The sequence below is a fragment of the Mustela nivalis genome, assembly GCF_964662115.1.
Source record: "Mustela nivalis genome assembly, chromosome: 7".
Taxonomy (NCBI): domain Eukaryota; kingdom Metazoa; phylum Chordata; class Mammalia; order Carnivora; family Mustelidae; genus Mustela; species Mustela nivalis.
Window position 1 is genome coordinate 45,238,262 of NC_139026.1, and position 27,319 is coordinate 45,265,580.

The 27,319-nt window shown below is 40.7% G+C and overlaps 1 protein-coding gene and 1 long non-coding RNA gene across 2 annotated transcripts in view; one reads left to right on the forward strand and one right to left on the reverse strand.

Annotated features, from left to right (window-relative positions):
- Positions 1-580, forward strand: part of LOC309870523 — a 30,363-nt gene extending 29,783 nt beyond the window's left edge. The window contains exon 5 of the long non-coding RNA XR_014314641.1: positions 513-580. This is a non-coding gene — a long non-coding RNA (uncharacterized lncRNA). The remainder of the gene's footprint in view (positions 1-512) is intronic.
- The window catches only part of LGR5 (leucine rich repeat containing G protein-coupled receptor 5), a 123,254-nt gene that overhangs the window by 53,938 nt on the left and 41,997 nt on the right, over positions 1-27,319 (reverse strand). Inside the window, exons 2-3 of the mRNA XM_082742839.1 lie at positions 13,318-13,389; positions 511-582 (exon numbers count right to left, since the gene is read on the reverse strand). Coding sequence (XP_082598965.1) covers positions 511-582; positions 13,318-13,389 — 144 coding nt within the window. The remainder of the gene's footprint in view (positions 1-510; positions 583-13,317; positions 13,390-27,319) is intronic.

A 27,319-nucleotide genomic window follows, 5' to 3' on the forward strand; every position in this document is an offset into this window, starting at 1 on the left:
CTCAATTAAATAACTACTCACTGAATCTGTTACGTACTTGGCTTTTCTCTATTCACAAGTGGAACATAAACTTGGTAGTGTTTTAGCTAATCCTTATTCAGTGCATTAAACGGAAATAAGCTTGACAAATGGTTTGAGGCTGCGGTCTCATTATGTCAGCATCATAATGATTTATTCACTTGGTGATCAAAATGATTCAAGGAAGTGTCCCCAACTTCATTACATAAAAGGAAAGGGAAATACTGTCTTAGAAGTCTGAGTTGATAAGTTGCTTCTTTAGAGGCAATTTTAGATTTTAGGGACTTTTTTCACACACGGACCCAGCCAGGTATAATGCGGTCCTGCAGCACCAATGAAGGTGGACTTGAATTTAAATGAATTAGCCTATGGTTCTGAATAGCTTATTAGAGGGATTCAGTCTTTAGGAGTTAATTAGCATCCACTTGACACTAAAATCTGAAATATAACACATAAAAAATAAATATAATAAATAAGACCCTGTTTACTTACAGAACTTTAAGACTGTAAAGGCCAGCGAATGCTCCATTGGGAATGTATGTCAAAGCGTTTCCGGCAAGACGTCTGTGGGTTTCAAGGGAGAGGAGAGACAGTGAGCAAAGTTCTCTTCATGTGGAATTCATTTAGTTGTTAAGAAATGCAACAGAATTTTGTACAAACCACAAATGCCAAAAACAACTGTGTAAGGAGCGCTTGTCTTGTTATATTTTGTGAAAAGCTTCTGTAAATTTCTAATCAAAAGGCTGGCGAAAGAAGTGCCTACCAAGAAATATAATAAATTACCTATTATACCATAAATCATTTAATAGCTTCGACTATGTAGCTCTCCTTTCTAAAAATCTTTTGACAAATGTTAACATTGTATGATAATCTTCAGAAATTGTAATGTCAAACTGTGATTGCTATGATTTTTATAATTTTTCTTTAGAAGGCTAAATAAATCAGATAGTTAAACATAAGAGTATTAGCAGCCTAAATAAATCAGATAATCAAACATATAAGAGTATTTCTGTTGCCATTATCCCACAAAATACCCAAATTTGTTGCTAAATCTGGCAAATAAGAATGAGACTATCACAGTCCGTTTTTTCTAAACTCTATTGGAAAAGGGTAAGTACTTTTAATCAATGGTTTAATTGAGCAAAGCCTTTAAAAACTGAAAATAGAGAGTAGTTAGGGTCAAAGACATTAATATGGTTTATTTAGTGGAAAGTTTTGACATCATTAACTGGTAAAATTTAAAGAGTGTATAATATTTTTCTAACTGGGAAACAATCAAGGTGAGAATGTACGTAAAAAGATCGACAAGGTGTGGCACTGGAAGCATCTGGTTCAGTACTTTTTTGGCATTCACATCAAAGCCATAACCTCAGGCGTTAGATGGAAAATCCAAAATGGAAAATGGAAAATCCAAGAACAGCACAGAGACTCAGAAGAGCACAGGACCTTTTAAGGAGCTAATCACATTGTAGAAGGGTGGGTAAAACCGGCCATCAAGACACTCCCGTGTTTTCTTGACGGAAATGGAGGTGGGAGTAAAAGGGTGGAAAGGCCCACTTGGCCAGAGTTTATTCCCGAGGGGCTGAACAGCTTCGAATTTATATTTTGATATTATCTCCAAATGAGAGGTCATTCAGTTCCACCGAGTCCCACTGACAGGACTGAACTAAGCCATTCAGCATATGACTTCAAATCTGTGTCCTAGGGCTAGTCCGCCTCCACCAACAATGAGCTGTGAGTATCGAAATAAATATTATCTCATAAGCAGAACCTCTGAATAGCATTTTTGGTATGTGTATTAGAAAGCATGATTTTCTCAATCCAAATGAAATTGACAAAATGAAAATGTACCACAATTTTTGTAATCTCAGTTTCACTATTGTTATTTTTTTTTAATTAAAAAATATGTAACAAGAAACTGCCAAGAAGGTCTGCCTGTTCTGGGTCTGCAGCACCGACGTGCCAGGAGCCGTGAAGTAAGTTTATACTCCTGAGCTTCGTTTTCTCACTAATTAACAGAACAGTAAGATAAAGGAGCTACTCAGGTGCCTTCTAGCTCCTAAGCTGTAGGACTTCTCGGTCTCATCTTGTGTTTGTGTTGGTGCCTATTTTCCTTCTCTCTTCCTGTACTTGTACTTCTCCTGTACTTGTACCTCCCGGTACTCCTCCTGCTTTCCTCATGGTGCCTAAAGATGTCTTTCTCAAACTCTAAATAAATTTAGTGCCTTGGAACAGGATTAAGAAAAAGAGAGCAGAAAAACAACAGACTGCATTTTCTACTTTAGTAGCAAAATATCACTTTATGAAAAGCTTTTTTTAAATGAAAAATTTTTTAAATTTTCATTTTAGGAAAGCCTTGTTTCAAAACACGTTTGTGAAACTGGACTGAGGGGAAGACGTGGATGTCTTCCTGCATATGGTCAGACAAGTTTGAAGGCCACTAGCCTAGAGCACAAGAAGACATCCAACAGATGTATGCCAATAATATATAATTCGGCTAATATTACACCAGGGTGGTTTCAGAGGTGTTTTGTTTGTTTCCTATTAAGTTGTCTCACTAGAAAACCTTCTTTAGACTCTCACAACGACCCTTCCATCTCGTCTTCCACACCGACTCTCTCCCTACACCCACTCACTCTGTGTCGCTGATCGTCTTTGTGAAGCCAACTCTGATTACATCACGACCCTCTTCAAAATCCTTTACCAGTTTGCATCCAAATGAAAGGAAATGCGAAGTGCTCAGCTCCCTCTCCACAATTTCCTGATCCCTGTTTATGCTGTAGCTCCACGAAACTATGGGGCTTGCTTTTCTGAGACGTGCCGTCCACTATCTCCCTTCCGGCCCTTGGCTCTATCTAAAATGTTCTCTCTCCTCTCCCTTCCTGTCTCTCAAAGCAATTTTATTTCTCATCTCATCCGTCAAAATAGACGGATGGGCAATCTGTCTGTTTTGAACCACTCTGGTAGCACTTTGTGTCTCCTCTGTGGGTTTGCTGACTACCTGTCCTTCGCACACATTCCCCCACCAAAGTGGGAATTCTTTCTGTTTCTATTATAGGGTCTTGCATAGTGTCTGAAACAGAATATGCTATCCAGCAGTGTCCGGCTAATTATCTGAGTAGAGACCACTAACTGTCCCCAGTACCCATGGCCCCCTCCTTCTAGAATACTTCCCCTATCCAGAGTTTAGTCTCCAGCTAGTGTAGTCTCTAGCTGGGGGACCATATACTCTGCTAAAACTCTGGTCTACAGAGACTACACTTCCCGGTCTTCTTTGCATCTGAACACGGTAATGCAACCAACTCTGGCTGTGCAAAGTGAAAGTGTGAAAACTCCCATGTCATCTCCTTTGAAGGACCACTCACTCCCCAGTTTTATCTATTACAGGAAATTCCTGCAGAAGTGGTACTGGTAAGACAGCGCTAATGATTCTGATGTGGAGAATACTTCAAAGAAGACAGAACACGTGCAGCAAAAGAGCCAGAAGGAGCCCGAGCCCCTAGATGACTTTAGGGAGCAGCGCTGTGTCCGTGTGCTGGCGTCCACTTTGGGTGAATTACAGAATCCGTTACCATCTGCAACCAAGTCTGTGACTGAAGGATTATTACCTGGCGAGACCAAGAAACCTTCACTGTTGGAGACTTTTCTAGATGCCAGGCTCAAGAAGCCAGGCTTGCAAAACTGTTCCAAACAGCAGCATCCACTCTCCTCTCTTTATCTCCCTTTTCTCCTCGTATCATGAGGTTGCATTTGGCACCCCTGAATGCTCACCACTGCTGCCTGTCGCTGTTTTGAACAGTCACGCTAAAGTCGGAAGACTTTTACTTTACCATTCCTCCAAGCAATCTTTGCAGCTTCGACAAGGATTTATAGAGGGCCTGCTCGGTGTGGGCACTGCTGTCCGTGCAGAGATGCAGCAGTGAGCCTCTGACTGCACGGAGCTCCCTTTCTAATGTGGAGAGGTGGTCATTAATGGAAACACAAAGGAAGACCACCACACACACAGACTCTGAAAAATAATCAAGGCGAGGGAACGAGAGCAATGTGGAGGGCAGTGGGCTATTCTTTAAGATCAGATGGGCAGGGAAGCCTGTCTGCTGAGAGGGCATTTCCGCGGAGGCCCTGAGACATGAGGGTATGTATGTGAAGGGAGGAGCCATGCAAGGGCCCTGTGGTGGGAGTGGGCCCGGCGGGATCTGGAAGCTGCATGGAGGCCAGCAGGGCTGGCATGGAATGATGGAGGGAGCAAGCAGCATGGGGGTGAGGGGGCTGTGGGGGGTGAGGAGTAGGGGAGTGTGGAGAGGCATCCAGAGCCACTTCACGCCGGGTGCTGGAGGCCACAGGAAGGGCTCTGGCCAGGAAAAGGGATGCGATCAGACCTGTGTTTTAAAGTAGTCCTTCTGGGGATGCCTGGGTGGCTCAGTCGGTTAAGCATCTGCCTTTGGTTCAAGTCATGATCCCAGGGTCCTGGGACTGCATCCTGCATTGAGGGGTCCCTGCTTAGCGGGGAGTCTGCTTCTCCCTCTGCCTCTCCCCCCTTCTTGTGCTCGTGTGCTCTCTTGCTCTCTCTCTCTCTCTAACAAATAAAGAAATAAAATCTTAAAAAAAAAAATAAAGTGGTCTTTCTGATGGGAGCTTTTAAAGGGCAGCACCAGGGGTGACTGGAGCAGCTCAGGTGGGAGATGCTGTGGGGTACAGGTGGCCAGATGTGGTGGGCTCTGGTGCAGAAGAAAGAAAAATCCAACCAGCAACCTACTAGGACTGGGCGCCATGGAGGCAGCTTAAGAGAGCAACATCTTTTACGGTTATATCACATACAACTTGCAGTCATTCGCCTAGTTCCCCAAAGTACTACGTAGAACACTGAAGTAAGGAACAGTGTGTGACTAAGAGCTGCTTATTGAATTCGTGCAGACTCAGGCTTGGTTGATGATCACATAGGACTTAACTAATCAGACTGGGCTGACTAAGAATGGTAAATTTCACCAAAAGTACCTAACTATCCCTGCTCATGGTCCTAACTTCACGGTGCATTTCAAAGTCCTAGGGCAGAGCTTTCAGATGAATGCCTTTAACTCTTACTGCTGCTCATGTGTCCAGTGTCCTCACATAGCTTCGATGGTCTCTGAGACGTTTGTTGACTTTGGAAATGAAAAGTGAATGTATTTTATTAGTTGAAATTATTGTGAGGGCAGATACTTTCCTTTACATTTCCTTATTTCTCATGCACTATTTTTCTTTTCTGGGCAAGGACTTTCATAGCCCTTGAGTCTGTATTCAGAACGAACCTGTGGAACCACAAACCTTTGTTATTAGGGGGGTTTGTCTTAAAGGAATTTCTGATGTGCTCTTAGCTATTTGCTGGGCTGGTGGAGGATCTATCTCATTGACAAAAACAACAGTTTAAGGAAATCACTGGATCCTTCTCATTTCTTTACCAGGTGGGATGGCTTTAGGAATTCTAAAAATAAATACATATAAACTATGGGGGGGGGGGTGAAAGGCTTTCAAATGAATACATGAATAATTAGAACTGCACACAAATCTTTCCTGTAACGATCTGAACTAACAAATTTTTGGCAACTATGCTCCAAACCCCAGAGACCCACATACCATTGGTCTGAGAGGTAGATTTTTTTCCTGTTTCTAAAATTATTTCATGGGAATATCTCTTCCATCATCCTTTTTTCTATAATAAGATACAACTTAATAAGGAAAACTCTGATATTTTTAGATAAAAATGTTTTTATTCTTAAAGATACTACTACATATATAAGACTCATATCATCCTACTATTGTTAGTGTTACTGACTGCCATAAAAAGACAAAAAAATCAAATTATAGTTGACACATGCCTCTTCAACTAAATCATATAAGTAGATATTTTGGTGTTTAACAACCAATTAAAATATCTTTGAGAGTCTACGTTTCTTTGAATCTCTGTAGTAGTTTGAATCTCTAAAATAAAGAAATCCAAAGGATTTTTTTTTTTTTTTTTTGGTAGCCTTATTTTGTAAAAAATGGAGGGACCAGAGCAAAGCAATCGGATGTGATCTCTGATTATTTCTTCTCTCTGGATGTTGGCCTGGACAGGGAGAGGCATCTGGGTAAATGGGGTGTGTACCGGGAGAGGAAGGGGTGCTCAACCCTGCTGTCTGGCTGAGAGCCGCAGGGAAATTACCATGTGGGGAACCATGGTCCAATGTGGGTTTCCCTGGCTGAGTTCCAAAGGCAGAGGAGCATTTGCAGAGCTAAGTGAGAGGGCCTGGCAAGTTCTACCGGGCCTCCTGGGTCAGTTCTTTTGAGAAACTTTTGCCTTGTAATTCTTGGGGTGGGTGGTTTGTTTTACCCCTTCCCTTTTTGATTTTCTTCCTTCTCACCATTAGCATGCAATTAAGCTTATAAAAGTCCTGAAACTTCCCTGGGCCCCATTTCACTTATTCTTTTAAAATGATAAGGTACTTTCACACAAGTTTTTCTGCCCTCCAGCTGTTTTTCTGTCCCACAGACATTTCCTACTTAACTTCTACACTGCTGTTTTCTTCTTGTTTATTTTAAGATTTCTTTATTACACACCACTAACATTTTATTTTATTTTATTTTATTTTATTATGACGGACACAGTGATCACAGGTTTGGATACGAATGCTGAGGGCAAGTAGGAGAGGCGAGAGAAAAAGCGTGGTGAGGGGCTGGATGAGGCAATCTGGTTCTGCACTTGTTAAGTTTTAAAGTATTGGTGGGGTAGGTCAAAATGCCACTTGGCAGACGATTCTCCAAGAGTGGTCCCTAGACTCGCAGTATCAGCGTCCCTGAGCATGTGATACAAATGCGAATTCTTGACTTCTCCCGCACTCCGCCCCACTTCTAACCTGCGGAAGCAGCTGTGGTAGGGCTCAGCGATGTGTGGTTTAGCAAGCACTCCAGATGACCCCGATCTCACCAGAAGTCGAGAACCACTCGCCTAGAGTAGTGGTCCTCAAATGTAACATGCATCAAAATCACCCGAAAAGCTCATTAAATTTCTGACTCACTAGGTTAGAACGGGGTACAGAACTTGCATTTCTAACAAATACACAGGTGGTGCCAATACTGCGGGTCCAGGGAACACACTTTGAGAACCACTGGTCTAACAGTAAAAGACAAAAGAACTCTGAACTAGAAATATTGATTTGGTGACCATCTATCTTAACAAAAATAGTCCAACTTTTGGGTTTCTTTCCCAGATGACCGCAGGTCATTCTAATGGGTCTGTAGCAGACCCATTCTAATGGGTCTGTAGCCTCCTATCAGTTTCCTCTGCTTCTCTAAGTCCCCAGTCTCTTTGGCATACAGAAATCTTTTAAAGTCACAAGTCCCATTATTTCACCAGCTGTACACAACCCTCCAATGGCTTTCCATTGCTCTTATTTGAACTCTCTACTTAGCCTGACTGGTTAGGGTCCTTGCCTTTCTCTCCAACTCATCCGGTGTCAGTCCCTCTCCCTCTCACTCAATTTCAGTCACAATGATCTTCTTCCATGTCTACAAACGTGTCACATTCTTTCCCACCTCAGGACCTCCACTCACACAATTCTTTTGCCAGAAACATTCTACTCCAGCTTTTAGGACCACCAACTTCCCTTCATTCTCCTGATCTCAGTTTAGATCTCATCTTCTTAGAGACACTTTCCCTCCTTGTCCTCTCTTGTTATTTATTCTCGACCTGTGTTTGTGTCTGTCATCACTCTCGTTACAATCATCAAATATCACGGCGCTAGTTTCCTCATTTACTATGTCTCTCTGACTAGAGCGGGGACCTGTTGAATGAGCTAGTGAACCACAGTAGGTCCCATGTTCCCAGTGGCTCAGTAAATATGTATTCAATGAATGAACTGAAAGTATCTGAGAAAAGAGACAATAAAATGATGTGCAATAATCTGGGGAATGTCTACATTTTACAGGAGTTGTGAGTGGAGGAGAAAGGATGCTAAAGAGAAAAAGAAGAGGAGCCAGAAAGATAGGGCACGTTCAGAACACTGCCCAAAACGTCGTAATGAAAGTTATATACACGTGTGCACGCACACGCAAGGACAGATATCTAAATGTCTATCTCCAGCTATACAGACAGACGTTCGGGAGAGAACTAAAATAACTGCCATGAAATAACATGGGAGAAAAAGAGTTTCCAAGAGGCAGTGTTTTTCTTCATTTGTCAGATCAACGAAGATGAGAGACCAAACACTGTGACAAAGCCAAAGGGCAGGGAGAGCCTTCATGGGCATGAAGGTGTTTTCACTTTGCTAACACATCCAATATGTGACTTACAGTTTACCAAAGTTCTTTCATCATCATTTCATTTGATCCTCAGGAAAAAAATCTCAGAGGACAGGCAGGACAGCGCTCACCATTTTCAGCAACATGATGAGGAAGTAGAAGTAACAAGCGTAGATTCTGCTCTCGGGAAGTTTGGTGGTATTTCTCATTACAAATTTCATCTGCAATAATCGGTATTACTATTTATATAGAGATTCCTCAAGGCCAACCATAATATGAGCAAATAGTTTCAGGGAACAATAGTAACTTAAAAACAGACCTCCCTAGAGCTTCTCATGTTTCTTTGACGGCTAAATCGAGTATTTGATTCCAATAGCATCAGAATCTGGAAAGATTTTAAAATACTACTCGGAAACAAAGGCCTCCAACTCACACTGTTTAAAATGGTAACAGTTCATTTCCCCCTCTGGTTTAATCAGACACACGAATCTAAGTTTAATGGGGCCTGTAGATGTCAGCATTAGGCACGCTCTGCCATTAGCTCCTATAACATCTGAACACACTCCAAGGGACCAAATGTAGGCTCTTCTGTTTGTCTAAATAGCGAACATTAATGTAAGCCCCTGGTAGAACTGAATCAACAGAACCGAGAGAGACACTGTTGGAGAGAAATACAATTAGTGCTCAGGATGTTCAAATTCGGTAAAGAACTCTTCTGTGCTGATCGTATACATCCATTAAAGCTCACAGTTCGAAACAGCTTTTCTTTCCTAAGTCCTGGATCCCTGGATTACCACAAAATCAGGCTCAGGAAATAGGAAAGGAAGAGGTCAGAATCTTCTCGAAGGTGTTCTCAGTTTACTAATAGAGCTCGGTACGTGGATTAGAATTTAGCAAAGTTCTCTCATCATCCTTTCATTAAATTCTCAGAAACATCTCCAAAGGCAGCCAGGGCAGCTCTTACCATTATCCCCTGAGGCCCAGGGAGGTCAAGTGGATTATTAGCTAGTAAATGGCAGGGACGGGACGAGACTCCTGGGCTTGGCATCCAGACACTGCGCTTTTCTCTCTATACGGCGCGGCCTTACCACACTCAATTATGGTTTTTGTTTTTTGTTTTTTCCAGGAGGAAGAGGCTTCCCTTCCCCTTGCAGCAATAGGACATTTGGCCTATGCTTGTCTGGCCACCAGGTAGATTTAAAAAAATAAGTTAACAGAGGATAAACACGACTTGAATGTGCCAACATACATGGCCCAGGTAGTAAGCATTCCCGCACCTCAGGAGGGAGAGGACACCATTCAAGGTGATGCCTCTTATTCCTTCTAAATATTTGCCTCAGGCAAACACTTTCTCCAGGGCTATAATATACATATATTTCTAAACACTGACTCAATGAGTACCTGTAGGGCTTTATGGATTCTTAAGAGGATTTTAAAACCTGACACCTTTGTCTAGCTCCAGGGATGGATGAGGGATGAATTATGGCTGTCTACAGTTTGTAACACAGTTAAATGATTAAATCAGGGAAATGATTAAGTGTGGGAGATTTGTGCGAATAGGAAGAGTAACTTGCCTTTATTAGTAATGATTTTTAAAAAATTGAGTTTTGTGGCAGGAGTTTTATTAATATCATTAATAGTATCAGTAGCAACGTCCCATTTTATGGCTATTAAATAAAGCATAGAGACAAGCTGAATAAACTGAATGAAAATACTTCTAGAACAGTGTTCTACCGTCGTAACAAAAGATATACATACACACACACACACACAATGACAGATCTCTAAATGTCTGTATCTAGAACATATGGGAAGGAGAAAAAAGAGAGAGAGGGGAAAACAAACCAAAGAGAACAAACTGAGGGTTGCTGGAAGGGAGGTGGGCAGGGGGATGGGTTACATGGGCATTAAGGAGGGCACTTGGGATGAGCACTGAGTATTGTAGATGAGTGATGAATCAATAAATTCTACTCCTGAAATCAATTTTACACTACAGGTTAACTAACTAGAATTTTTTAAAAATTTGGGGGAAAATAATGTCCGTCTTTAGCTGTATGACTGTCATTTGCTAGTTCTGATAGTATACTATATGAAACAAATGGTTTAAGTGTATGCATGCTCTTGTAAGATATTCACTAAGGTTTTGCATCTGTTGAGCAATGCTAAATTGGCGATACGTTACATCTGAAAATTCTGATGATATTTCTCCATTGTCAACAATAGGTGATGGTAGTAAATTAATAACCTGAATATCCAATCTCATCCACTAGGTAGACAGCTCTCTCTCTTACTCCCTCTTTTTCATCCCTCCACACATGCACAGACAGGCAAAGATATATGATGGAACTGTCATTACAAAACTTGGTTTAAACAACACTTTCAAGAATTCAACTGTGGAAACCACTGTTCAGGTACTACTAGGGAAAATAAAAGCACAGAAGAACTACGCATAATTCCTAATGCTCCCTCTACTTTCTGAGTGTGGCTTTGAAGGTGAGGTTGAATCTTAGCCTTGCCTCTTGTCACTGCATGATCTTGAACCAGTTCCTTAATTTTCTCTGTACTTCATCTTTTTTTTTTCCTTCGGAATCTATGAAATGGGAATAATAAGAATATCTACCTATATGGTAGATATGCTAGGAGGATTTGTGGGAAAAAGTGTATAAAACATTTTGAACATGCATGGCACAGACTAAACTATGATTGTTGTCATAATATAATACTATTTTGAAGACCTTATACTCTAGAAGAGAATAAAGAGTTATACGTAGCTAAGTCTAGTAGAAACTATCTGCAGCATAACAGAGGCATAATTGCAATGCTCTACAAAATATTTGCTTTTTTGTTATGGTTTGTTTTGTTTTAAACACACCACCCCCCAAATTAGCCTTGGGAGCAAAAGAATAAACCAAGCAGAGTTGATCATTTCTCCAGATTCTATAAATACTATCCCCTTTTGCTGCGAAATGAATAATGATGTCTTCAAAACATCAGTCAGATGCAACACAGAATTATATATGAGAAAGTGGTCTAGCTTTTGAATTATGCTCGGCCAGCTCAGCAGAGGGAATTCCAGAAGAGAATGAAAAACTAGAATGAATAGCCCTTTAAGGGTCTCCTCTATTTCTGAAATTCTATGATTTCATGGTCAAGACGCTTAATGGAGTTTCCAGATATAAATATAAGACAATACAGAAAAATATCTTTTTCAAATGGTAGTTCCCTCCCTCTCCCCCCCCCCCCCTTGACTTTTCTCAATGATCTTTTGAAAAACTGGCCTTGGAACAGAATTAACATTTACCTCCTGAAGAAAGAGGAGTTATTTAGAATGAGTTGGGGTCACTGAGGGAGGAATTCTATTAAACAAAGTCCTTGGGGAAAGACTTTATTGATTCAGTTTGGGGTCTAAAGTGGAGGTGCATGTTGACACAGAACGGAAGCCTTGTACCATTGCGTAGTGTAAGGAAATGACAGAAGAAAGCATAGCAAATACACACTTTCAAAATGTGGGATTGGGGGTGTACATAGGACCAAGCCTTGTGTATTAATTATGGTGAGGAAGGGAAGATGAAAAGAATGGAAATCAGGAAAAAACCCTAACTGAAAGTTGCTAAAGGTAGTCAATAGAAATTTTGGCCAATGTCTACCATGTCTGTTGCTTTTTCCTAAGGCAGCTAACTTGGATGAGAAGCTCATTTTACATGTTTTGCTTTCTCGGTATTCATTTGTTCATCAAAAATGTATTGATTATTATCACATACAAGCCATGACTAAGATAGACAAGGACTCAGCCCTGATCAAGGTTACTTTTTAGCCATGGAAATGGCGAGAGAGAAAAGGGGAAAAGAGGAGCGTGGACAACCCAGAGTGAAAAACTCTGATTGATCAAAACTTGCTGCAGTCTTGTCATCTGAGCTTCCCCAACATATTCCTGGATAACAACCTGGACATATGGACAACTGATTTCAGTGGTTAGACAATAGCATTTGCTAAAAATATAAGGCTATCAAAAATATAGATAAAACCCTAAGGGGAGAAATCTGAGAATGTCATCCTCTTGCAAAGGGAAAAGATTGATGCGCTGTAATCTGGGTATGATGGAACATTCTTCCCACTTCCCGGGGTGGATCACGCAGTGCATCAACCATTTAAATTACTCCCCAGATTGGACCCTGACTTTCGGATTTATAAAGGAAGTATTTTCAAAAGAGGTCATTGCCTACACAATTCCTTTAATCAACAGTCAGAAGATGTACTCAAGGGATGGTGCCAAACTCTCTTCATGAGGACTGCGATGGCACACGGCTCCCTTCGTCTCCATCACTCCAAAGGGTAAGAGGATCAAATGAATTTTTAAATACAGATTTTTGGATTATACAGTTCTTTTTCATCTTCTGGAAAGTGATTACGAGACTTAATCAAGACTCCTCTGTGTATCATTAGCTAATTTTAGCTTCTTCCTTTTTAATTTTTTTTACAGGGGGTTTGGAGAGCCCAGTTTGAAGTCCTCTGTGGATTTCATGTTTTTCTGTTCAAGCCTTGAGGGAAGCTAAATTAAGAAGTAGGAAAATAGTAATTAAAAGTGATTAGGACAAGAAGTTTTGGTGCTACGGAATGTGGACTTCATTCTCCCCGTCACAACCCGAACTAAGCGGCAGTTTTTGGTTTTGATTATAGCTTTACTTGCTATTTTAATAAACATGAACCGGTATTCAAACTTTTAATATCCTGCCGCTTAACTATTTCCAAAGAGACATCCAGGCCTCTTAAACTGCCTTTGTTTTAAAATTTTAATTTGTTTGGCTCAAGTCTCACCTTAGAAAGTTGTAGCCTCATGGTCAACTTCTTTATAAGTTGATTTCCAGAATCTTAGGCAATTTCTTTTTTTCTTCCCTCCCAACTAAGTGTTTCCTCATGTGCCAAAATTGTTGGTGCTGACAGCTTTTTTGCCTTGTTTTATCTGGTTCCCACAGTGAGTGTGAGGGGCAAACCCAGGAATGTGCTCAGTGTTGACTGGACGCATCACTACTACGCAATACTTACAACTCCTCTAGGAAGCGGAGGCTGTACAGGGGATTCGGGGGCAGCTGACTGATGTTGTTCATACTGAGGTCTCTGGAGAGGAAAACAGACAGCAAGTGAGAAGCAGCGTCCGCCACCACCAGGGAATCCAGCTGTTCCCTCCACGCATTTTCAAGCAATACGTTGTTTCGCTTGACCAATGAACCGCTGTTTTGCATCTTAAAGATATTCCTTACCGCTCCCAGCTCCCACCCCAGCCCCAGCCCATCTCGGGCTCTCTGTCAAATGAGAGCCCCTAGGAGGGGCTCCTATGAATTCAGAACGATTTAGACCATTCATGGGCATGATGGCAGTATTTCACGTTGAAAATTATGGAAGTAGGACAGCAAAGGAAACAGACATAACTCAACCCTAGACATAACCCAACTTCAGTTCTTGCTTTGAATTTTGTGACAAAGAGAAATGCCTTCCCCTTGCAACTCTCTGCAAGTCCCACTTCTGGGGGCTGTAAGCACCTTGTAAAAACAAATGTTTGGATTCAAAGAAACTTAAAAAAACAAAACAAAACAAGACAAAAAGCCCATTCCCTCCTTCTAACATGTTCCCTTTGCAGGTTCTCAGATTGCATTAAATAAGTGAAATGAACCATAAAACAAGGGTGTAATGTGATCCCGCTTCGGAGCACACTTCCTGCTGGGCCCGCACAGTAGTTCCTGGCACAGGAAACAACAAGCCACTTCGGGTAGAACTCAATCAATTTTTGTTTTAAGGGAAACTCCGTGTAATGCGATTTTATTCTGTTTTTACTTTTCTATTTCTTGACGGTCTCCCACATAACCCTACAGCGTCACTGATAGATGCCATCTGTATCTCAGAGGACAAAAGACCGGTGGTGGGACAGACTGTCACCAAGACCAGCTAAAACTTTATGTGATAGTCGGCTGAAGACTGACTTAAAACATGACTGCTTGCTCAAACCTGAAGGTTCAGATTCTATTAAAAATTCATTATAATCTCAGATCAGGTGTACATACTTAAAATTTATCTCAAGATAAGACAGTGAGCTTTCTTTTTATTTATTATTTTTAGAACTGACCTAATTGGCATATGACATGGTAGTAATTTTAGGTGTACAACATAATGATGTGATATATATATATATATATATATATATATATATATATATATATTACCACAATAAGGTTAGCTAACATTCATCGCATTTACATTTTTTTCTCTTGTGAAGAGAACTCTTAAGATTTACTCTCCTAGAAACTTTTGGATAAACAATACAGAATTATTAACTATATTCACCCTGCTGTACATTACTTCCCCAGGACTTTTTTATTGTATAACTGGAATTTTGTATCTTCTGAAAACCTTCCTCTATTTCACCCATGAGCTTTTTAAAAAATCCGGATTATTCCTATTATTTAAGTGGTCACACCCATAGCATCTAACCGGCTGTTGTCAGTATAGAGTGCTTGGTTTCTTTATCAAATATTAACTGTTAATCACTGATGGTTAAGAATGCAGGGATTGATCATTTACTCTTTAAAAAGTGACTGAAAAGTCACTAGCATGAATAGGAAGATTAAAATATTCAGTTAAATATTTCAGAGTATGGTAAAAAGACAATTATACATTTTAATATCGGCCACTGAACACTTATATAGCTGAGTAACATGCTATATTCTTAAGCTAAAATTAAACGATGTCAAAAATATACACTAAAATTTTTTGGTTTTCCATATATTGAATATCTGGATGGTTTTCTCATGCTCTCTAGGTAACAGTGGCAAATAACTGATCAGCAATTTAAATCTGTTGTGCAGTTACCTCTCTGAAGTAGCAAAGTTGTTTAGTTCAGTTCACTGAACAGACATGTATAAAATTAATCAATGAAGTTTCTGGATTCCTCACAGGGACCATATAATCTGGGCAAAGACTTGGTATTTCTTAGGTACTCACTTATTTTCTCATTGATATCCCACTTATTTCCTAAAAGAATCAAGATGGTTTGCTTTCGGAGCAACCAAGATCCAACCAGTTTCAACATGAAGACAGCTGATATGGAGAGCACTAAGTTTCCTCTCCTGTTATATTTTTCTGGGTGATGTGCAAAACAGTACAGGACACACATCCCTCTCGTGTATATGCCGAAAGCTCTAAACAGAATGAGGACATTTACATTTAAGGAGATTCATAAACATTCCACATGACTTTAATATTCACTATCCTATCTCAGTTTCCTGGAAGTGAAGCTTATATAAGCCTACACTCTCAGGAGTCCCCCCGGAACACTTGTGATGGAGGAACGGTGGAGAGAGCAAAGCACTGTCAGCGTAGAGAGTCTTAGGTTTGAATCCTGACCTCATTCATCAGCTGCATGATCTTGGGAGAAATGATCTCCATGTGGCAGGTTTCCCTATAGTTAAACTAGGGTGTCTCTTCCTTAATAGTTTATGCTATTAAACTCTTACTAGCTGTTTCCAATCAAAAGAGAGCGACTTATTTCTTAAAAAGAGGAATCTCTCTTTCCCAAAAGGAATTAATAACTTCTCTGTGTTACCTGATATTGGGGATCCTCTTAGAAAATGAGCAAATCCTGCTAATCCATTCCTTTACCATCTGTTTTCAAGTAAGTTTGTTTTCTTTTTAAAAGGTTTTATCTATCTATCTATCTATCTATCTATCTATCTATGAGAGAGAGAGAGGGAAAGAGAGAGAGAGAGGGAGGGAGAGGGAGAAAGAATCTGAGGCAGACTCCATGCTGAGTGCAGAGCCCAGTGTGGGGCTCAGTCCCACGACCGGGAGAGTATGACCTGAGCTGAAACCAAGAGCTGGATGCTTAATCAACTGAGCTACCCAGGCGCCTCTTAGGTTTTCTTTGAGAGAGCTTCTAAGCAATGCATATAAGCCTATAGCAGAAAACAACTTTTCATATCAACCATCTAAGGTAAAATGAAACAGACCTCTAAAATATAAATTCCAAGCAGAGAAGATAAAAAGGAATTTGTCTGTATTTACTTTTTTTCATTCTGTGTTCACCTTTGCATTGATGTTCAAATGGAATAGTGGTCCTCTAGTTTCCCAAACTAAACTATCCATGGTGAAAGACCGATTTTTTAAGATTTTGAATTTGCTGTGGGTTTATAATTTAAAAAAGTAAAGTAAAATAAAATAAAATAAATTACTAGAAAAGGGAAATAAAAACACTAGAATGCGTAAAACAGGAGCTCAATATTTTGTTATGTGATTCAGTAATTTTTCAATTACTATAAAAGTTTCTAAACTTTACTCTCAAAAAAATTTTTTTTAAAAGATTTTATTTATTTATCTGACAGAGAGAGACACAGCAAGAGAGGGAACACAAGCAGGGGAAGTGGGAGAGGGAGAAGCAGGCCTCCTGCTGAGCCGGGAGCCCAATGTGGGGCTTGATCGCAGGACACTGGAATCAGGACCTGAGCCAAAGGCAGACACTTAAAGACTGAGTCACCAAGGCGCTCCTTTTACTCTCAAATTCTTATCTGTTGTGGATCATAAAAAACAACCATGTCCTGGGAAGGACACTTCCCTGGACCATTCTTTGATTAGCAATGCTCTTCTTGCCTTTATGTCAATTTTGAGTTCAAAATGATAGAGTAAGAACATTAAAACTCTGTACAAAAATATTCTCTTTCTTACTTAAATTATTTGTAAACATTTATTTTTAGTATGTGGTCCTTCTGACCCCTGGAATGCATATAACTTTAACACCAAATCAGGAGATCGTAAGATAAATTTCCAAACCTGTACATTACTGATTTTTTAAACTATGATTTTAAAAGGTGGCCTCATGTTGCACCACATTTTTGTCTATGACTCAGTTTCCTAACATTTGTGAAACAATGTAATGGATTTCTTTAATTTTTTAATCTTTTGCCAAAATGTTGGAATTAATTTTGAAGAAGTGGTCACTATGAACAAAGATTTCATAAGACATGGAAGATTCATTGTGACAAGATGGTCAAATATGTTTGGCCATTCTTCCCTGTCTCTGACCCTACTCTTGCCGATGCTGTGTTAATGGCCGTGTCTGGAAATCTGTAATAGGGGTTGGAGAGCTCAGTGGGAGCAGATGACTCTATATTGGAATCACCTCAGGACCTTTATGGAATACTGATGTCTGGGTCCCATCCCCAGAGTGCCTGAGTTGATGGGTCCAGTATGGACACTGGGATGTTTAAAACCTGCCCTAGTGATTGGAATGTTCAAGCAAGGCTTAGAACCACAGCACAGGAGGAACCCTAAATTCCCAGATGAGAGCTTTGAGCTCTACAACTCACTCAGAGTTTAGGAGGCCTAATTGTTTCCTAGGAATAGAGTTCTGTCCAAGCAGACAGTCTCTCTCTCTTGCAAATGTCTTTGTTGTTTGCAACTCTATTGTTTTTCTTCATTTGACAAATCTGAGTTGAGCATTAATTGTGGGTAAGTCTAGGCACACAATGGAGAATCAATCCAAGTCAGCTTCAACTTTTCCCTTTCCTCCTGTCCCTACGTCCATAAAGATATCCAGTATTAATTCTATAGAACTTTCTTCTGGATCTGGCCTCCCTTCCTTCTTCTTGGCTTCTACGTTTGGTCAAGTCCCTATTACATGAATAACCCTTTTGCTCTTCCTGCTTACTGTGTCTCCTCATACTGTGTCTAGGTCACCTTCTGTACCATGGCCAGACGGGTCACCCCAAAAAGCCCATCTATCTGATCGTCACTCCACTCAGACCCACTGTTAGCCAGTAAGAAAGGCAAACCCTCAGGTGTACCCACAGGAAAAGGGGTCTCCTCTGGAGTTGGGCATGATGAATGACAGAAAAGCTCACTGAAGCAGCAGAACAAGGTGACTAGTTTGCAAGCAGAGCTTGGCCTGGAGTTCAGACCCTTCGGAGGTGTCCCTGTGCAGGGCAAACCTCCCAGCTCTAGCCATATGGACCTCCTCCATCTGAACTTTGGCTGGCTCCAGGCCTCTTAGAGGAACAAATACCCAAACTATTTAGGTTCTTCATGATTTGGCCTAATGCATGTTTCCACCTTGATTTTATGTCACTTTCCTCTATGCAATGTGTGGTCCACTTAAATACTTGAAATTCTTGCTATCCCTTTGCATCTGTTTTTCACATGTGATTCTCTTTCCCTAGAATGCATTAGCTTCTCTATTTCCAAATTCCTACTCCTGTGCTCCCCCACCCTCCCCTCACCCCCATTTAAGATCTAGCTTTACGGACCCTTGTGTTCCAGTCTTTTGTCTTTCCAGCTTAGTCTTCTATTTCAATCTCTGGTCCTTTGATACTTCCAGTATTAGAGCTTTGTCTTAGCCTAAGAACCTAGCTTACATCATGCATTGGTCACCTGGATCACTACCTCACCAACACCCTCAACCTCCTGGTCCCTTGTCTTTTGTTTCATTCTCCTGGCAAAATCCCAGCTCTGGAAAAACACCCTAATTCATTTTCTCTGTTCCTAACCCAGGGTACTGAGTGCTACTAGAAAAGAGAAACTCACAAATGTGCCGACTGGGGACTATAAATTCATGGTCTTTGTGGGTTCTCAACACTGCTGCACAATTCTGTTATTTGTGATTGCTCAATGTACTCCCTCAGGAACTGTGGCCAATCTTGACCACTTGCTTCAAACCTCTTAATCAACGACTCCCATCATGATACACCTTCCTTCTCACTTCATGAAAACAACTGAGATTCTTTAGACCACCACACATGAAATAAACCAAATTCTGGTTCTTTTTTGTCCCCTGCTTACTATACCCATACTTTTCTACTTGCTTAGCCTTGCTGATGGGTCCCATCCTCTTTAAAATGCCATAGCTCATTACTCATGAATAATACCCCCCCCTTTTTTTTTGAAGATTTTATTTATTTATTTGACAGAGAGACACACAGCAAGAGAGGGAACACAGCAGGGGGAGTGGGAGAGGGAAAAGCAAGCTCCTTGCTGAGCAGGGAGCCTGATGGGGCTCCATCCCAGGACCCTGGGATCATGACCTGAGCCAAAGGCAGACACTTAAAGACTGAGCCATCTAGGTGCCCCTGAATAATTCCTTCTACTTCCTCTATTTTTTTTTTTTAACCTATTCTTCCCCTTCCGTGTACAAACAGAGTCAAGTCTTTTCCTCTACTAAAACTGACAGGAAGCAGGATCTTTCAATCCCATGTCTTCCTTTACTTGTTGCTCAGTCTTTCTCAATCCCTTTGGTATGTTTATAGTCTACAGTTGCAGCCCCCACTTCCCATTCCCTTTCTAACCCACAATACACAGACTTCCATCCCTACACTCCAATGAAATTGCTCTTGCCAAAGAAACAGGGACTTCCATATTGTCAAATTTAATGAACACAGGACTTAGTGGGCCTCTCTCCTGCATTAGATTTACTCTTCCTGGAAACTCTGTACTCCATTGGTTTCCAAGTCATCATTCTCTCAGGATTCTTTCCATACTTTCCGAACTTTCTACTTTATAGGCTCCTTTGTGGGATTTTATTCTATTTATCCCTTAAATGTCAGTGTCCTCTGGAGTTCTGCCCTTGGCCTAGTGCTCTTCAATCTCTGCCCTTTCTTGGAGACTCTTACTTACTTCCCTGGGTTTAAGTATCTCTTAGATGCCCATAACTCCCCCATCCTAGCCTTAATCCCTCTTTCCTAAATCTTAATCCTTCTCTCCTAAATTTCAGAACCATAGTTTTAATTTCTGTTTCCTAAACTTGAGACCCATATATCTAATTTCCTAGTCTTAATCCCTCTCCCCTAAATTTCAGAACCATGTATCTAGCTTCCTTCTGCATACGTCCAGTTAGCAATCTTACAGGAATGTGCCATGCGTGACCATGCACCATGTTCAAAATGGAAATAATTACTTCCTATTCCGTATTTGTTTCTTTTTCTGTTGTGCCAGTTGCTAGTTAGTGCCATTGACATCTTCCTTCCAGGAAAGCCCAAATCTTAGATACCCTTCAAGTCTTCTTTCTTGCATTTTCTCTGCCTATCTCTTTTTCTCTCTCTTTACTTTTCCCTGCTGCAGGTGTTCACCATCTCTGCCCCAGTCATCCGAAATTGCCTCCCCACTCCCCGGTTGCCTGCTATCAGTCTTTTAGGCCTTATTATTCTTTTAGGCCTACCCTCTAATGGTTAGAGAGATCCATTTAAAAAATGCAGAATTAGACAAAACACCACCCTACTTAAAACCTCTTCTTCTTTTTTTAAAACTTTATTGTTTATTTATTTACTTGACAGAGAGAGAGAGAGAGTGCACAAGCAGGGGGAGCAGCAGGTGGAGGGGTGAGCAAGGAGCCTGATGTGAGACTCGATCCCAGGGATGACCCAAGCCGAAGGCAGATGCCTAATGACTGAGCCACCCACGCACCCCTAAAACCTTTCAATGAGTGTCATTTTCCAAATGAAATCCACGCTTTTTACTATGGTACTGCAAACTGCATTGTGCAGTACACAGAAGCTTTACTACTCTGCCATATTGATTTTCATTCATTGTTCCAGACTCAGGTAGGGTGTCATCTCCTCCAGGAAGCCTTCGCCTGGCTGTAAGGTTAGGGTAAGTGATTTGTTCCCTGTCTTCCCATATCACCCCACACATTTAATGGCATCATACTGAAGTGATATGTTTATGTGTCTATCTTCTACAGTAGGCTCTGACTCCTCATGGTCTTTTTTGTTGTTGTTGTTGTTGTTGTTTTGTTTGTTTTATAGTATACTTCTAGTGTCTGAAGGAGTCTAGCCTTATAGAAGATACTCAATGAATGCTGACTTGAACTCTCTTCTACTGCAGCCTTCCTATAAGCAAGTAGATGATCTTACCCAATCCATTTTTTTTTTTTTTTTAAATCATGTTTCTCATCAAATGGCTACACTGCTTCTAAGTGTGATGCATAAAACTCTTCTACTATGAAACACTATTGGGAACAAAACCCACTTTGGGTATACCACCTCTCAAAAAGATTTTTGCTCAGAATTAGGGTTATGGTTTCTCTCTTCAGTCAGCCTTGTCTGCATTCTGTCCTAGAGATTCTTCAAAGATTCTTGTCCATTGAATGTTCCCCGTCTACCCTCATACTCAAGCATCTCTACTTGAGCTGGCGCTAGTGCTTCTTCTTCCCCTCCTCCTCCTTTTTCTTTCTCCCCTTCTTTCCCTCTTTGTTCCTTTTACTTTTCCTTTTCTCCTCTTTCTCTTGCTGAAACACCCTTCCTATCATTTTTATGGATTTGTTGCGGGAGAAATGCTTGCATTAGGTACTTACTCCACCATCTTAAAATCCAGGTATGGTTAATATTTGAAACCCGGTACAGGAATCAGTGAACAAAGAGGCCATTCCTTATAGTGTGACTATAAAGCAAATTAAGAAAACAACCCCCCAAAATGGTTCTTTAATCTCCGCCACAGTTGAAGACAAATATTTTTTTCTTTAGCAGCGTAGTGCAATTCCCATTTCTTCTAAGTACAATCATTTAAAATTTGTCTTGGGAGATCCAGTAGCATTTAGCTTTCTGCCAGATACCTTTGTTAACAATGGATCCAGGCTGGAGCCATTCCAGCACTTTTTAATTGATCACTTTTCAAATATACTTCTAGAGATAAGTCGTCCTGTGAACTTCAAAAGGAAAGGTGCAGGCCGGAGTAACATTTTATGATAGTATGAATAATGTTATTTCCACATACTTTTCTCATATTATTAACTCCAAAACAATGTATCTTTGAAGAACATTTTTATTGAAGTGCTATATGGGAAAATGAACAAATCTTAAGTGTCCAGCCCAGTAAATTTCCAGTGTGAACATACCTTCACAAATCAGCACAAAACCAGAAATGGAACATAATCATTGCCTCAGAAGCTCCCTTATGTTCCCTTCTACCCACTTCTCCCCAGAGGGAACCAGTCTGCTGACTTCCAACACCTTATATTAGTTTTGCTTGGTTTCGATCTTTCTATAAATGGAATCGTATAGTGCATAGTTCTTTTTTTAAAAAACACATTTTATTTTTTAAAGCAGTTTTAGGTTCACAGCAAAATTAAGAGGAAGCCATAGAGATTGCCCATATACCTCTTGCCTACCTATGGGCCCAGCCTCCCCCATTATCCACATTCCCCACCAGAGTGGTATATTTATTATAACTGATGAACCTACTGACGCTTCATGATCACCCAAACTTGGTAATTTACATGAGATACACATGCTGTTGTACAGTCTATGGGTTTGGACAAATGTATTCACCATTATAGCATCAGACAGAGCATTGTCACTACCTACAAATCCTCTGTTTTCCATTTGTTCATCCTTCCACTCCCCATACCCAATCCTGGCAAGCCTGAATCTTCTATTGTTTCCACAGTGTTATATAGTTGAAATCATACATGATGTAGCCTTTTCAGACTGGATTCTTTCACTTAGTAATATGGAGCAGAGTTTTTTGTGTTTTCCAAGCTTCTTTCGATCACTGTGTTTATAGTTATCCACGTGTTACATTAGCAATAGTTTATTCCTTCTCAATCCAATATACTATCTTGTTTTATTATTATACCACAACTCAGCTATTGATGGACATTTGGATCAGTTTGTGTCTATGATGAGTAGTGTCGCTATAAACATTCTATTTTTTAAAGGATTTTATTTATTTATTTGTCAGAGAGACAGAGAGCACAAGCAGGGGGAGTGGCAGGCAGAGGCAGAAGCAGACTTCCCGGTGAGCTGGGAGCTGGATGCTGGACTCGATTGTAGGACCTCCGGTTCGTGACCTAAGCCGAAGGCAGATGCTTAACCGACTGAGCCACCCAGGCATCCCTGTTATAAACCTTCTTAAATATGTCTTTTGTTGAGCATAGATGAAGTATGTGCATATCTGTTAGGTATATATGTGAGTATATACTCATGTATATACATATATATACATATATCTTGTTGGGTATGTATGAGAAATGGTTGCAATTTCTGTTGGGTATATATCTAGGAGTGGAATTGCTAGGTCTTGGGGTATGCATATACTCAGCTTTAATAGATCCTGCCAAGCAGTTTTCTAAAGTGGTTATGTTGGGTCATACTTCCACCAGCAATGGATGAGCATTCCAGTAGTTTCATACCTCTTTTTCTCCATTTATTATCATCAAAATTGGCATTACTTCTCTTTAAAATTTTAGTCATTTTGCTAAATGTACAATGGCATTTCATGGTGGTTTTAGTTTGCATTTCCTGCATGTCTGGGAGAACCGAATACCTTTTCATGTGACTTTCAGCCATCAGGATACTCTTTTGTGCAAAGCGTCAGAAGAATGTTTTATTTTATTTGATGACCTTCAAGTTAAAAATAAAACTTACAAGTTGTAAGTGAAATGATTTGTTTATATGTAAAGAAAGACTAACAATTTTTTTCATTTCTTTTCTAATACTATTATTCTTCCTGAGGTTTCAACGGTATTCTTTGAAATAGCTGGCAGTGTAATAACTAGGAGACGGTATTCTAGAGGTATCTTGACTTAGTCTGAGTCCTGGTTTTGTTATTTCTAAGCTGAACATACTTGAGCAAGTTATTTAACATCTTTGTGCTTCAGTTACCTAATCTGTGAAACAGCAATAATGATACTATCTGCCTTACAGAATTCTTATGAGAAATAATTGAGCTAACAGACGGAAGGTACTTGAGTAGTATCTGGGATGTTATAAGCACTGCATAGTTTGCTATGATTATTATTATAACATAGAACCTCTTAGTGTTTTTACACATGAAAACTTTTACCCATAGAGATGTAATAGGAGTGGAGAAATGTTTGCTTGTTGATATTGGGTTACCTTGAAAAACCTTTTTAAAATTACAGTATAATTTTAAAAATCTTTAGAGATAGCTGGCTTATGTACTTACGTATGGGTCCCTTTGCTTTATTAAATTTTTAATGAAAACTTTGAAAAGACAGAGCCTCAAAGCAAACTCATTTGAACATTTTACATTGTCACCCTGATCCAACAGACATAGTTAATGTGACTGCGTAGTCATGAACCTTATTTACATTCTGTGAAAAACAAGAGAAGAGACAGATGTAGAGGCCACTTTTAGGCACACGGTCTTGAGCGATGGAATGTAGAAGGGACCCACAGCACCCCCTTCACTGAATTACATAGGCCCATCAGGGGACCCTCCTCAAAATACCCAGAGGCCCCCAGTGACCAATGGGCCACTTACAACCAGGCCCGGTTACCAGAAAAGGGAGAATTCCATACCTCACCATACTTCCTCACCTTCCCTCTTTTAAAAACAGCCTCCTTCCATGGCCTCCTGGCAGACAACCTCTCTCCTCTGCTGTCCTGCCGTCTGCTCCCTTGCGGTATAGTCAATACACTTCTATCTCCCTTGTCCTGCCTCAGGTGAATCCTTTCACCCAATAGTCAGTAGCACTGCATTTGGGGCCCCCAACTGATCAGACAGACACCCCATTTAGACACCACAATAGATGTAGTTCTCTGTGAGTGGACCACTTATCCAAAAACTCGTGTCCTCGGAACACACCCCAAGTAGATAAGCAAGCAGACAAAACGAAACAAAAACAAAGGGACAAAGGAAGTGATGACAACAAACCAAATCTTTCTACAGCTGTCAAAGTCGAAGCCCACAGAGTTAGTCATGAACGTTTGCACGTCTCTCAGAGGAAGAGGTCTCAATCAGAAGCGAAATATTCTTTATTTGGGCATTCGTGATGGGGTTTTTGTTTTGCTTTGTTTTGAAATTTACTGCAGCGAATTACCCGTGGGAAGCAAACGTGACAAGGTTGACGACGAGGTGGGAAAGCAGATTTAAGAACCGGAATGTCGGGACGCCTGGGTGTCTCAGACCGCTAAGCATCTGCCGTTGGCTCAGGTCATGATCTCAGAGTCCTGGGATCGAGCCCCATGTGGAGTGCCCGGCTCAGCAGGGAGTCTGCTTCTCCTTCTCCCTTTGTCTCTCCCCACCGCTGGTGCTCTCTCTCTCTCTCTAACAGTTGTCTGTGCCCAATCACAATAACTAGCATCTTTCTCTTTTTACCCCTTTCTCTCTTTCACATACACACATGCATACACACAGACACAATCTAATGAATCTTTGGATAATAACCCATTTTACAGATGAAGAAACAGAGGCACACAGAGATTTAGCTTTTCTAGGATGACGCTAGCAGTAAAGTGGCAGAGCCAAGCATGGTCTGAAGCCAGTCCATCTGACTCTATAGCTTGTGGGATCAGCCCTTTGCATCTGCACTGTATACTGGAATCCATGGTCTAATTCCCTTAGATTCCTTAATCTAATTAACTTCTGGTCCTAATATTTGGTTGACCTTTTTGACTTTTAAGTACCACGTATGTAAGAAGAGACCTCAGGGAAAGTCTCTTCTCTACTGTTCACACCTTTGTGTTGTATCTCTGGCTGCTTTTTACCTCTTCGCCAGCCCCTGGGAGTGACTATTCGAGAACACCTCTCCAGCCCATTGACTCTGCTTTCATTTAGACTTTGGATATATCTCTTGGGTCCTTCTTGGCTCCAGGGTGTGTAGCCTCTGGCCCATTTCTCTCCCAGCCCCAGATCTCAGAATTCCAGGGGGAACCCTGGGCCTTTCACACATCCGGGGTGAGCGGTCAAGCAATGCAATGAGATCTTAGCAGTCCTCTCTGCCTCCGATCTTTCCCCCTTCCCAGTCCATTTGGAGTCATCTTGATTTTTTTTTTCCCTGAAGGATAAAGGAGCTAATATCTTATATTGTGCTCCCTTTTTTCTTTTAACAATAATTCTATTTGTTTGTCTAAACAGTTTACAAAGCTTGTTTATGCCACAAATTCGTCTCTGTGTGAGACAGTTGAATATGGATATGAGTAGAGTCCTACTGAAGACTGGGCTATCATTCACAATAGTAATGTTCATGTGAGTAATAGATTCTGTTTTTCCTTATGCTTAGAAAAAAAAAAATCAAACAACCCACTTTGGAATTAGAACAGGGTTTTTCAATCTTGATATTCATTACTGACATTTGGGGCTTGACAGTTCTTTTTGCTGTGGGGGGGGCTCTCCTGTGTATTGTAAGGTGCTGGGCAGCATTCCTGGCTCTACCCACTAGACGCCAGGAACACCACGACTCCGCCAGCTGTAACCACCAAGAACTTGCAGAGACTGCTGGGTGAATTCTATTCTGCACCCTCTCCCCCCATTTGTAGGGAACTTTTAGTGCTCTGTAACTCAGAATGTGACTGATTTGGAGACGGGGTCTTTAAAGTGGCAATTAAGTTAAAATGAGGTCATTATGGTGGATCCTGTTCTGCTATGACTGGTGCCCTGATGAGAAGAGGGCATCTGCACAAAGGGACAGAGGGACAACCAGGTGAAGACACAAGACGAAGAACCAAGTCGAGGAGAAAGGCCTCAGAAGAAAACCACGCTGCCGACACCTTGATCTCGGATTTCCCAGCCTCCAGAAGTGTGAGAACACAAACTTCTGCTCTTGAAGCCACCCGGTCAGTGGTGCTTTGTTATGGCGGCCTTGAAAAACGAACATATAAACGTTGCCAAATAAATGATCCCTAGGGTCAGAACGCCCCTGGCTGAGAATCACTGAACTAGCACACATGAATCACACACAGACTATTCATTTTGCCTTTTGCGATGACAGAAAAAGTCATGTAATGACTTTTTTCTTCAAAAGAGGAAATTCAGAAAAACCTTCTCTCCCTACTCCTCTTTCACATCATAAATGTCTTTTAGCAGATAACTTCATTACTTAATCATTGAACAACAAAAATACGAAAAAGTCAAGTGAAAAGCTGTAAGATACAAGTGTGTATACATATACAATATATATACATTATATACATACATTGTACATATATCAAATTTTGGACCCATGGTTGTGTCTGATGGTTCCATAATCACTACACTGAAAAGACTCTCAAGGCAATGTTTCAAAGGAAATCTTTCAAAAGCTTTGGTTAAAGGAACTAGATCTATTTTATTT